The 14,496-nt window shown below is 35.3% G+C and overlaps 1 protein-coding gene across 2 annotated transcripts in view; it reads left to right on the top strand.

The window, feature by feature from the left end:
• Positions 1 to 8,384: 8,384 nt before the first annotated feature.
• EPHA3 (EPH receptor A3) overlaps positions 8,385 to 14,496 on the top strand; it is a 331,506-nt gene continuing 325,394 nt past the window's right edge. The window contains exon 1 of one of the 2 annotated variants that reach the window (XM_006215602.3): positions 8,385 to 8,600. In XM_006215602.3, the coding sequence (XP_006215664.1) occupies positions 8,513 to 8,600 (88 nt within the window). In that variant the 5' untranslated portion in view covers positions 8,385 to 8,512. The remainder of the gene's footprint in view (positions 8,601 to 14,496) is intronic. The other variant, XM_072966934.1, reaches the window with a different exon arrangement.

Below are 14,496 nucleotides of genomic sequence, written 5' to 3'. Positions count from 1 at the left end.
ATTATTTTTAAATGCTTTGGGTGCAATCCCCTTTACCTTGATTAATTTTTTTAATCTAGTTACCTTTGGAGCCTTAATTACCTCTGTAAAATGTATATTTTTTGTTTAAGGAAATATACTTGGATATGTAAAAACCTAGAGTTTGAGACAGAAGTAACTTCCATTTTAACTTGGGAAATACTGCACAGGTAAAGGTGACTGACATTAAAATGTGGATTACCTGCCACATTTTAAATTATTTATCATTATTTAACCACTGTATTGACATGACAGAATAGGGATCACTGACCCAGAGCACAGTATAGGAGACAAATTAGAAAAGCAGGTGAGGTTATTTGGGCTCTTGTGGAAACCAGAGTATCCGTGAAAAATCACAAATGTTTGACACTGTTGAATATAAGATCCCTATGACTTAATTTGGATTATTTTTCCGGATCCCAGCTGAATTGACAACTATGGTTAGACAAGCACATAGTCAGTTAATTTTTCTATATTGAGTAATGCTATTTTATGTTCAGGGTTACAAGATACTTGAGAAACAAAATTGAAGCCATGTGTTCTCAAAATATATTTCTATAGAGCATGTAATAATCCTTTACTACCTTTTTTGTTAAAAACTACTCTGGATGCACCTACATTTTGACCTCATCCATTAATGTATTTTCAATTATGACGTCATTAAAACAATTTTCCTTCAACCAGGTAGTCATATTGCTGTTATTTGTTTTACAGAACCATATTCTCAATACACCAAAAAAAAACCCCATAAAATAATGCTATTCTGTATTTAAAATGAATTCATTAGAAATGAGGAAAATGACTTTTTCATCTTCAGATAAACCTCCTCATACTTGTGAACACAAATTCATTTTGTATTAAGTCATAGTTTGCTTTTACAATGGTTTTCTTATGCTTGTTCAAGCTTTGCAAATCTCCTTGGATAGATGAAATTTGGCCTCAATACATTTCTTGAGAAATAATCATCAAACTGTAATTATCACATATTCAACATACCCGAAATAAAATGAAAAATTATTACACATGCTTATGTTGAATAGTGTCTTCTCTCTTTTACATAATGTTTGGTATTTACTTTGTCAGGAAAGAACTTAAAATACTGGTCAGACAATCCATACCCTTGAAATAGTTCATTAACAAGGCAGATGAGTGAATTATAAAATGCTTACAAGAGTAATTTAGCTAGAAGTGAAGTAACACTTGACAGCAAAGATGAATCTATCTTGGCTCTATACATTCAAGAAGAGAGGGATTTGGGGTAATAAAGTATTATCTCACTAGTTTGTGGGAGCATTAGGTCTATCTTGAATTTTACTGGGAGATGAGGTTGAATTGATTAAGTTATGATTCCCAAATTTTTACCATCTGACTTTTTAATATATTAATGCTTGGATTTAAATGTATACCTACATATTTATATTAATTTTCCAAACAAAATCTTTGTATTCTGGAACTTTGCCAGACAAAATATTGTCAGATCTGCAGAGACATTGCCTGGGGACTTGTCCGAACTGCAGAATCTCAGGCCTTGTCCTAGATTTACTAAATCAGAGTCTGCATTTGAACAAGCTCCCCAGTCTCCTATGTATTAAAGATTGAGGCCTCCAGCTCTAGAAAACACTATTGGCTGGTGTATTAACACAGTATTTCACGAGTGCGTGTGCATGTGTGTATGTGAATGTGAGTTTACTTAAGTATATGGATGTGTATGTGTGTAAACATGTATCATCATTTCTCAAAAACTGACTTAAAAGGACTATGATACTGGTTCTGTCTCAGCCAAACACTCCTCTCACTCCCCCACCACCTCCAGCCCCATATGCTCTTGCTCAGAGTATGCTCAGAGCTTCGGGATGTTTTCCTTAGATTTTAAGATGAACTCTTGGCTTGTTTTGACTGTCTTCTGGCAAGAGAAATGGAAGACTAGGAAGTAATGGTAGTAGTAAAGTTTGTTTTTAAAGATGGAGAAATTTTCCAGAGGTAATAATGAAAGTGAGCATGAGTGTGTTTTAAACAGCGCTGGTGAATCCTAACAAGCAAATCACATTTATGATCTATTTTTTTGCTTTACTTTTAATGACTTCATAACAATTGGATGAAATCATTCTAATTTACAATTAGCATTTTTCAATTAAAGCAGGCATGCTAATTTTTATATTGATTGCATAAACTTGCATGTTTAAACTCAAGATATATTCATTCTTGGTGGATATCAGTTAAAGTATAGCAAATTAATTTGTGCAACCTACCGTGACTATTTTCAAATCCAAAATTCGGTAACTGTCTTGAAAAATCACAGCCCTTCAAAACATTTTCTTGGGTCATTGTATTCTTCTAATCACCCTCAAACATTTTGGTAACAGATGATTTCTTACTAAGTTTCTCCTAGGCATTGTTTCTAATACTTTCTTTATATAATGGCAAGATCTTTCAGATCCTTTTCCTGTGGTTGCCTGTGACTGTGTGAACAGAATGAAGTCACTAATGTTTTAGACTTTCTCTAATCGTAAAATGACAGGCTCCAAAGAATTTAGCAGCTCTACATATGATTTTCTGAGGGGGCATTCCCAGCCCTGTGGTCTTTCCATTAACTGGAAAAACCATTTTGTTTTCTGTTTTCATAAACTCTACCTCTTTTTTGTTGTTGTTGTTCATTATTCCCTTCCTAAAATTTTCATCTCTTGTCATCTCCAACTTACTGCCTTTGCCTTTCTTTTATAATATGCACTCCTACTCAATACATTCTGATAATTATATACCCTCCATCTGCCTTTTGAACATTTTATTTAACAGAATTAATTTCCCCTCACTGTTTATGATCTGTCTGGACAATTTCATCTACTGCGGTGGACTAAGCCACTGCCAATTTACTAATGATTGTTCAGCTTGCAGTCTCTAACCTGCCTTCCCTTTTGAGCGTTCGCATCTAACTTCTGGCTTGAGAATATTTACACTTGCATCTCTCCATGTCCTAAATAGAAGTCGTCATTTTCCCACCTTTTCTTTATATCCCAAATTTGATCCCCTAAATTCCTTATAAAAGAATTGTATCACTAGTCAGTTAAACACAGGAGAGAGGAATCTTATAAGCCTCTTCCATTTTGTAAAACTCTCATTACACCTAGTTTTCCCCTTTTCTAGGTCTGCCTTCTCCTCTAAGCTTAGCTTCTTGCAAGAGTAGCACATTTACTGCCTCTACTTTCTCACTTCCCATTTACTCCTTTATCTTAATCCTACATGCAGACCAATGACTCCACCAAAACTGCTGCCACCAAAGTCATGAAAACCTTCAGCTGTCGAACCCAATTGTCATTTTCCGTCAATATCTTACTGGACATTTTTGTGGGAAGCATTGTTGACCATGAACTGTTTATGAAATCCTTTAAAAGTTTGGCTTCCGAAAAGCTAATCATTTCTAGTTCTTTGCTCTTCTCTGTTTCTGCCTGTCTTTTAAGTACAGGCTTACCTCATTTTATTGAGCTTTGCTTTATTGTGCTTTGCAGATACTGCGTTTTTTACAATTGAAGTTTTACGGCAACCCAGTGTCAAACAAGTCCATCGATGCCATTTTTTCCAATAGAATTTTTTCACTTGTCACTGTGTCACATTTTGGTAATTCTCACAATATTTCAAACTTTTTCATTAATATTATATTTATTATGGTGATCTGTGATCAGTGATCTTTGATGTTACTATTGTAATTGTTTCAGCATTTTTAATCAACAAAGTATTTTTTAATTAAGGAATGTATATTGGTTTTTCTTAAGACAGTGTTATCACATACTTAATAGACTACAGTATAGTGTAAATATAACTTTTACATGCACTGGGAAACCAAAAAATTTGCATGACTCTCTTTATTGCTATGGTTACTCTACTGTCGTGGTCTGGAACCAACCTGCAGTATTTCTGGGGTACGCCTGTATTGGTAAATGTTAGGGTTTCATCTTTTGGCCAGCACTTTGTTTACGTGAATGAAACTCATTATCTTTTATGCTAATTACAGTCGTCCCTCCCTTGGTATCCTCCAGGACCCCCTTGAACACCAATATCTGTGGATGCTCAAGTCCCTTACATAAAATAGAAGCCCCGTGAGTACAGTCAGCCCTCCGTGTCCCCACGTTCAGCATTGGCACATACAGAAGGCCAACCGTATTTTCAAAGGGAATTATTTCCAAAGGAACAACTCCAATCAAAATCTCTGTCTCCTATTAGTTCTTCAACCCTTGGTTTTCCTTCGGGTCACTTCATCTGCATAAACCTATAATAAAAAATTGTGCATCTCACGTTCATTCTCTCGTCTCAAATCTCTCTCGCGTTGCTGACTACCTCCTCACTGAAGCCACAGCATGAAAGGCCTCTTGGACGTTTCCATCTACCTCATTTCTCATAATCACTCTAGTAAGTCCTTTACCAATTCCATCCACTTAGGTCTGTGTGATTTGTAGTTCTGCCGTCACTGCTTAGTATAATGCCCTCTAGATCTCTCGTCTAAACCAAGATAAAAAAATATATTGAATGCTTTTAATGTGTCAAGCACAAGGCTTACACTTTATCTGTACCACCCCAAATCTCATATAATCCTTACAACATCCCTATGAGATAGGATCTGTTATTATTAGAATTTCTAAGAGTAACAGAGCCAGGGCCATCACCTAGATTAGTCTGATTCAAGAACCCCGCTCTTACCTCTACGTGATATTGGCTATCTGCTTGCAAAGGAATCCTAACTGATCTCTTAGCTCCTAATTGGTGATTTTGATTCTGTTTTACCCTCCCCACTTAACTATGTCAAAATGACCTTTTAAAAATGCTAGTTGAATACGTTTCTCCTCTGCCCCACGTTACCCTTGAGAGCAAGCTCCTGAGAACAGCTGAGTTCATCACCACCTGGCTCCTTCCTAACCCTCCTGAGTCCTCCTTCCCATACCCTTTGCACTGCCTCAAACTCTATGCTCTAGTAATAGAGATATATGTTTTCCTCCAGAAAGCATGCTTTTCACGTTTAATCTCTTTTCTCAGAACTCTTTTCTTTAAAATGCAACTTTCCAGCTGACATTCAATTGCCATCTATGCTAGGGAAGTGTCCCTTAATCTCTAACGAAGTTCCCCCTACCCCTCCACCTTCTACTATGAAAATACTCTGCATGTACTGCTACCTAACACTTGCATCATTTCTTGCTGGGATTCTAAATTATTTAAGTGTACAGTTATTCATGCTTTTGCCCTCAGTGTCTAGCACATGATCAGGCACGTGTTAGCCACTCACCTTGCACTGAACTGAACTATTAGGGGAATTAAATATTGCAGATGTATTCATCATCTCCCTCTTCCTTAGCCCCCAAATACAATTTTTTTTGCGGGGGGGAAGAATGTTGTTTCACCTCAAGTGTGTATTTTAATTTCATCTTATATTTTCTTTCTGTCTGTGAGATGATTCTAGTTCAGTTCCTTATTACTTTCGTTATTTTAAAGTGGTTTCAAATCTCACCTTTCTGCCTCTGATTTTCCCTCCTTCGCACTCAGCAGTGGTTCTCAAATGTCAGGGATCAAAAGGATTACCTGCCAAGCTTGTCAGGTTGTAAGTTCGTGGGTCCCAACCTCCGAGATTCAAATTCCATGAGTCTGTGGTAGGCAGAAGGGATATGCACTTTCAATAAGTATTCCAGGTACTTCAGTAACAGGTGGTCCATATACCACAGGTGGAGACAGTCTGCTCAATGCGCTCAGTAAAATTTTTCCCTAAAACTCAGATATGATCAAGTTCTTATGTGCTGAAATGCTTTTTATGTCTCTCTTTCATCTAGAATATATTGTAAGGGGGGAGGGTATAGCTGAGGGGTAGAGTGTGTGCCTAGCATGCACAAGGTCCTGGGTTCAATCCCCAGTACCTCTATTAAAGTAAATAAAAACCTAATTACCTCCCCAACAAAAAATAAAAAATAAATGAATAAACATTTTTAAATGTGAAATTATTTTTTAAAATACTCAAAAAAAAGAATAAGTGAAAAACATTTTTAAGGAGATTAGAATTTATAAAATCATTGACAAGTGGCGTAGAAATTTCTGAAGTTTCCAATCTGCCTTTCAAAGAACATCTCTTAGCACTCTGTCCCCACCCTCCTTTTCCTCCTATCCAGGCCCTTTTTGTATCACTCATACTCTTTGCTCTGTATCTGCCAAATGCTTTCTTTTGTCCTCACTTGGAAACTATTATGATTTTGTTTATGTGCCTGCAGTGCCTTCTGAACCATTCTTCAGTTAGTGAACTCCTACTCATCCTTCAAACCCCAACTCAGTTATTACTTTTTTGGTGAGGCTGTTCCTGAATCGGCTGCTCACACTTCTATCCTTCCTGCTCCTACTGTGGCCAAATTCCTTGCACCCCTCTGTTTGTGGACATCACTCTTTTTCACATCTAATCAGAATGACATTCAGGTTCTGGAAACTCTTTATTGTCTGATGTCTCTTGATCTAGAGAGTTTATAATTGAGAAATCCTATATTATTTACATTATATTCCTAGGCCAGAAATTGCTTTTTACTCATTTTCACACTATTGTAGCTCCCTTTGAACAGGAATCCCTCTTTTCACAGCGATAAGCAGTTTAAGTGTGAAAAGAGTAGTGTGAGGGGAAGCCAGGATATGGGGATATCAGCACATTGGCATGTTTTTCCAAAATGTTTTTAAATTGTCACTTCCAAATAAGACTATTTTCTTTCAAGTTTCAGACAATTTTTATCTACACCTAGAACAATGGAACCGTGCAGTTGGGAAGACTACAGTTGGTTTGGAACTTTAAAAATTACCAGTCACCCCTATCTGAAGCCTCTGCTTAGTATCTGTTATTATTTTCAATTCTGACAGACTTGGCACTTGAAGAGGGTTCTACAGCCTCCACTGACACAATGTGGGACGACGTTAGAGATACAAAGTAACAAGGCACACATAGAAAAGTGAGCAGAGTTACTGCCCCTCCTGCTTCCTCCACCCCCTAACATCCCATCCCAGCCAACATACTATTATCAAAAGACTCTCATTTAAATTCCTGTGAAAATCGTGCACTCTCATTAAAAACATAGTGTTTGTGCAAAGAATATCTTATTAGCAAGGCCTTTCAAACCTTTATTTAGATTCCACAACTTAAAGCTGTAAAATTGATCACTGCTCTTACAGCTGTCAACTTACCTTTACTTTCTAGAGTTGTGCAAGGAATGTAAGAGGCTTGTTTTCTGTTTAGAATAGAAAAAAATAGGTGAGCAGCAGGATATTTCATGTTTTAAAAAGAAGCAAGGATAGTTCTCAAAATATCAATTACCATTTGGCTGAAATAGATGGCAATTCTGTTGTCCAGCAAGGGAACAGGAAACAAGAGAAACCACTTATAACCATAGTGCAAAAAGTAAGCGAGAAAGTGCAAGGACACTATTATGTAGCCTTTGGATTGGAATGCTAAAGAGGAACAGCATCCAACTATTATCAGATTGGAAGTGGCTGAGAAGCTAACCGGGGAGCTGTGACTTATGCATTGTTTATCTCACAGAACCCAGAGATCCAAATGCTGGATGATGAGGGAGGGAAGATTGTGATGGGCTGTCATGCACTTTCGGCTTGATTTCTATTACTCTTATTTAGACCCACAGCATAGAACAAGAGATGCATGCTGGCCTGCAGCTATTCCTAGGGCTGGGTTTGCTCATTCCCTTAGGATGCTCCCCAGTTTGGAAAACCAAAGTGCACTTTTTTGTGCACTGAAATCCGGAGCCAAATCTCTTTCAAAGTGCTGATACCACTTGGTGTACAACTGAAGAGACTTTCTGATCTGGGGTGTGTATTGGTGTCTTTCTGCACCACAAAGGACTGGTGAAGAGTTATGCTCACACTGAACATAATGAAGGAATAATCCTGATTTTTCATTTGGATACAATCACATTGATTTTTTTTTTTAATGAAAGGCTCCTTTTCTTTAATAACAAACATTTCTCTGGCATTTCAGTTTCTTTTCTACTCACTCTGCCATTTGACACTCCTATCAGGGTTTCTGGTTTCTTCAGGGAATTAACCTAAGAAGAGCATGTACTGCAAACAATAAAATAGCTGCTTTTCCCTGAAAATAAAGAGGGGGTGTATTTCTCTCCCTATCACTACTCCCCACCACCGTTCCATTATAACTTCTGGATTTCCTGACCCTTCGGTGACGCCCGAGGCCCCCACCCTCTCCCTCCCCAGCTCTGAGCTTCAGAGCCGTCTGCGAGCCCCCGCGTGCAGTCCTGCGCTTCTTCAGCGCCCGCTTCCGACGGCGCTAGGACCCAGGGAAGTCTCTGAGCGAGGTTCGCAGAAAGGCAGCCAGACTCCTCCTTATCTCCAGTGTCAAACTTGACATCAGCCTGCGAGCGGAGCATGGTAACTTCTCCAGCAATCAGAGCGCTCCCCCTCACATCAGTGGCATGCTTCATGGAGATATGCTCCTCTCACTGCCCGCTGCACGAGCAACATGGACTGTCACCTCTCCATCCTCCTCCTTCTCAGCGGCTCTGTTCTCAACTGCTTCGGAGAACTGACTCTTCAACCTTCCAATGAAGGTAAGCCAGGTACAGCGACGCGCACAGCCCTGCCCCGCGGGGCTAACGCTCCTCCAAGCACGTTCTCACCCAAGCCTTTTCAGGTCGCTGAGGTGCCTTCGAATAAAGCAGTTTGCTCTCAGAGTAAACTAAAGAGGTGTTTTTATTTTCGGCTCGCTTCTAAAACTCTTTAAGAGATAATTTTGGATTGCCTAAACCTAAAATGTGTTTTTAATCTGATACCAATTCAGGCAATTACCTTGTTTGCCAATTTTAAGCAGAAAGAAAGAAAATTTCTCCAGTTTTACAACCCAGTATGTTAATTGCCAAATAGCCATGGTACTATTTCATTTTCTAATTATGACCATGTAGTACTCTGAGAAGTTTAAAAGAAAATTCCACCCCCTCTCTAGATTCTTTAGTATGTTTAAAGGTAATGACAGGTTGTTCCTACTTAGGATCATGGCATTTATGAATGGACTAAAGGGAAATCAGAGTTTGTTGAAGTGGAGATGTGTGTGTGTGTGCGCGCGCGCGCGCGCGTGTGTATTTATGTTGCAACTGCTGTAATAAAAGTGATGTGTATCCTGCCAGGCGGTGGTTTGCTCTATGGTACAGGTTCTAATAAGCAGCATATGCCATATTAACATAAGTAATATTTGCAGGAATTACAATAAGCTTAGGCTGAATTTTCTTTGTTTAAGGGTTTATATATGAATAAGAGAATGTATTTAATGAATAGTGAAAAGCTCCTGGGTAGGTGTAGTAAATAACTAAATAGCAAATTAAGAAAGAATGTTCATATGCACCAAATGGTATTTCCTTCATGTTGGGTTATTTATTTTCCTCATAATGGGCATTCATCCCTTTTCAATGAATGAAAGTGCATACCTAATATTAATGACACCAATGTTTCTTATAAGATTGTATGCTTAACAGATACATTGCCTTTTTCCTGCATACTCTTTTGTGAACTATTCCTAAGATTTGTGAATACAATCACTAACTCTTAGGACAAACTTCTCTGAATAATTGATTGCTTTAAAGCAACACTTGCAACTTTGATTTCCTCTTAATCATTTTGAACTTATAACAATAACATTTGGCAATTTATTTTTCAATTTAGCAATACTTAGCAATTGATGTGCAAATGCTACATTATATATCATGTCACTCACTAAAAGTATATATTGGCAAGTCAGTACTATTTTATATTGCATATATTATTTTTAAAAACTACATGTAAAAACTTAAATATATTTAGAAACTTTTAAATTAAATATAAAAACTGCTGCTCATATTTGGTGACCTACTTTCACTGCTAATAGAGCAGTTTAATTTCATTCTTTCCTCAGTGACTGCTTTTATCAACTTGGCAGATTTCATTACATTTTTTGTCTTGTTTTTAATTAGGAAGTTAAAAATTCTAAAATGGCTCAAGAAATGATCTTACCTTTAAGTGACTTTTTTTTACAAATCAAATTAAAATGTTTATTTGAAAGTAATGGTCAATCATTCTTTATGAATGAAAGGCAAGAGTAGTTATTTGTATCATAAGTAACATATCAAGTTAAAATTAGTGTTTATACTTTTTGTTTCTTTGAAGATATTCAAGTATTGATAATAGCTAGAAAAACAGTAATATAATTTCCATATTGCTATGATAAATTGTATTTCTCCAGAAGGAATATTTATAAACTATTTAGATAATGGATTTCACTGAATTAATAATGCACTGGGATATAGCTTAGAGTCATCATTTTTGTGCAAAACTTAACCTTTCAGGAAATCATAAGAGAAAAAAAGGCCCTTTAAATTTATTCACATTTATCTAAAATTAATGAATATTTATATAGTGAAATAGGAATAATCAAATGCAAATTGCTTTTAAATCATACCTTGTGTATATTTGGGTATATAACGCATATTATTTTATAGGCAGGTACACATTAACAATATGCATATAAGAAGGTAAATATATTCAAAAAACTGACATAATTACATTTAACTTGCTTGGCCAAAACTTCATCTATCCACTGTTTATGGGATTATTCTTTCCAGATCATGTCTTATAGATAATGTTTCCTTACCCTTCTGAAGTCACAAAGGGAAGCTTTGAAACAAAATTTAAAATGAATGATTTAACTTGGGTAATATTTGAATAAGATTTCAAATATTAACACAGTAGCTTGAGTCTTAGTAGTAGAGTTGAACAACATGAAAAAGGAAAAATCCAAGTATGGGCCAAGATTTCCATACAAGTCTTCTAACAATGTCATTTGAATAGAAAGCAGTGCTTCTGAAAATTCATACACTGGGTGGAAGGAATAACGATAAAATGGATCTCATTAATATAGCTTTCTGATATAAATTTTGAGAACTGGAATACAAAATACTAGGTTGCATTTTAAATACTGTGCTAAAAATTATATTTCAATGCTATAGAAAATTTCACTAGAGCTTTACTAGTAAAATTTACTAGATTTTATTTGCAATCTATTATGAAGTTAGGCATGATAGAACTAAAACAGAACAAAACCCAAGCCACTGACTGAGTTAATTGCTAGGAAACTTGTCACTGTGTGACTTTTTTCTTTTTAATTTGAGATTTGATAATCAAATATCAATACTGAAATGCCATTGGTCCATGATAAGAGAAAACACTTAGAAAAAAGTTTAATATGAACTTTCCTTTTACTAATCCAGTTACAAATAACTTTCTAATATGCTTTCAAGGAAATGATTCCAGGTGATACTTTCTATTACTGGCCTTCTCAATGACAATAGATTATTTATAATTACTTACAATTTTGGTCATCCCTTAAATAAAAAATTTGCCTATACACTTAAACAGAAACTTTACAAAAGCTCCATGAAACTTTATTAAAATCTTATCAGGTCTCTCCGTTTACATGACACACCATGAAAAGAGTTCCAATGGGAAATGAACTACTTTCCACGACAAAATAGAAATCTTACACCATGTGTTGTTAGAAAAATTTATATATTTGCTCCCTGTTCCCATCCTAGATGGATGATGATAATGATAAACAAAAATAACTTTATAAAGAGGTTGAATCTTGATATCAAGTAAAGAATTGACTATTATGAGTTCAATCTCTTTTAGCATTGGATAAAGTACTCTCTTTAAACACTCTTCTACGTTTCAAGCAATCTGAGGCAGAGTGCACTGCTTATTCATCAGCACATAATATACTAAATCATTTTGCAAAAGTATTTGTAAGTATTTGTAAGTTAGGTTAACATTTACCCATAGAGTTCTTTACGTTGGAAATCAGTTTTCAAAATAAAAGTGAATAAAATTCAATCTACATATTTATATACTACTTATTTGGGGAGACTTTTATTGGAGTGACTGGGACACCGTTTCTAGGAAATGTACTTCACTGAGCATAAATCACCTACGTTACTAGAGGAGATGATGTGATTGTTTAAAGCTTAAAAGTAAAATTTGCAGATGAACATTGGATGCTTCCCACTGAATATTTGGCAAATGATGGGGACAATAAACATTTAAATAGCAGATGATGCTTTTTTAAAATTACTACGAATTGGCATCATTTTCTTATATAAACACTTATCCTCAAATAATAATACAACATTGTGATTTAAACAATAATAGAGAACTAAGATACCATGTCATCTTTATAGGTGTTCTTTTTGTAAAAGAGGGTTTACATTTGCTTTTAATAGCATTTTATCATTCTAGACTAAATAATTGAATGCATTATACATTTTTGTAATTTAATAGCTCTCCTAATAGCTCACCCTTACTTCCCTCTAACAGTTATAACTGTGCTATTTGCCTGGAGGTAGGAGAAACCTTAATTTCACTATTTTATAACCCACAACAGTTAACACTTGACCTAGGTCATTAACAGGATTATCAGCAAATTTGTTTAAGCTTTTACTGACAACCTGAATTGCTAGGATAATATTTTGATTGTGCCGGAAAGAAACTTCTTGTAACCTCTCAAAATCTGTCATGAAATTAATTCATTCTGAATCTGTATTTTCCTAAAGACTAATATTGATAATAACAATTCAAGTGGGGAGATGTCCACTGATACCCCATTCTCCTCACTCTTCTGTTTTATACATCACACCATTCTTGTCCTTGTCATAAATGAGTAATTAAAAACTCTTTTAAACAGTAAATATTCTGGTGAAACAATAGATTTATAAATTCCAACCAGCTTCATTGTAACTATCAACATTTTCAATTTTATGCTTTTTTATTATTGGTGCTGTAGTTAATACTGTTTTTCTGCCCATTTTAAGATATAAGGTCAATTGAATATTTATGACTCAGAAGCAACTGGAACTATAAAAGGGAAACTACATATAATAAAACACCTTTACCAGGTGTAAGATTATGGTTGCGTTTTCTATAAAATTGTCTTTTCCATGAAACATTAGTAATTTGGAGTTACAATGAAAGGCACTTAAAACGAATATAAACATTTTAAACAAAATGTGCACAATCAGAACTTAAAGATATCTCTTTAACATTGTGTAGTGGGTTTAGGAAGTTTCATGAGAAGATTTTTATTACTTGAATATAATTATGGTTTGTCTTTGCTTGTATAAACAATTTGGTAGTTTCACCTTGACTCGTAAGAAACTTATCCTTAAAGAAAAGATTTAATAAGATTCTTGATTGTGTCTATCTATTATCTACATTTCAATATTCAAATTTTGGTGTGTTCTTTATGGATCCTTCACTTTTAACAGTTTCTTAATATAACTTTCTTTATGAAGATCCCTAAATATTAAAATTGTTACTGAAACTTTGGATTTTTTCTGAAATAAAATATATGCAATTTTTAAATATCAAATAATCAGTTACATATGCACAGGATTTTTAAAGGCAAAACATAGTTCCACAGTATATTTGATTTACTAACTTCAATGCAAATGGAAACAGCAAGAACTGTTCTTGAGAGTTACATTTTCCAAGTCATAAAATCTTCAAGAAAATATTAATAAAACTTTCCACAAAACATCAAAACTCGGTAAGTTCTTACAGACATTTACTTACTAAGAAATCTGTGATGTGGGTTACCTTTGATTTTTGTCATTTTCCAAGGGTTTTGTTTGGCATAAATACTAGCTGGATGGAGAAATACGTGTTTCTTGGAAGAGCACTAAAGTTTTATAAATTATTTTCTGTCAAGATCCTCAACCTTGTTTATTTTTTAATATATACATTTTTCTTTAAAAATTTTAATAAACCTTGTTATTTTAATTCCTGTTTGATAAAAAAAGGTTTAGAAAAACAGATGCAGGTGTCCCCTTTTTGGTTCTGTTTTCAGAGATCTGGATTTTATCACCAGGGAGGGTCAGAGAAGGGCTCTTACCAAGTGCACAAGTAGCTTTCCACAGATTTTTCAAATAAAGGGATGAATAGGGGTGTAGAACGTCCATTAGACTTTTCATCCAGGTACATGAAAAACTAGGATTTGAAATTTATCCCTAAAAATTTTGAAAACCTTAAATAATTCTTCTGTAATGACTTTAGAAATAAAACCATTGTTGGACATTTATAAAATGCAAAGGACTCCAAGCCACAAATCAGTCTAGGAAGACACTCCTCTTAGGAATCAGGGTGTGGGCACATGTGCACCCCTTGGTTTCACTCTTTGGGTCTGTTACCAACCAGCTCCCTAGAATCACGAAGTTCTTGGAATCTGGCAGAAGGTTTTCTCTTGGAAAAGTCTGAAAGTCAGCAAGTTTTAGTTTGCCTCCCAACAGCTTTCTTTGAAATAAAGGGTGGTGGATTTGTAAATGTAAAGATAATACAAAGTTGGTTAGAAAGATAGGGAGGTAGAGAAATGCAAAGGCTCTAAAACCAATGTTAATATATGTCTTTTGAGTAAAATAAAAATATTCATCA

The sequence above is a fragment of the Vicugna pacos genome, chromosome 1, assembly GCF_048564905.1.
Source record: "Vicugna pacos chromosome 1, VicPac4, whole genome shotgun sequence".
Classification (NCBI taxonomy): domain Eukaryota; kingdom Metazoa; phylum Chordata; class Mammalia; order Artiodactyla; family Camelidae; genus Vicugna; species Vicugna pacos.
Note: the sequence above shows the minus strand (reverse complement) of the source record. Positions and strands in the feature narration are given on the sequence as shown.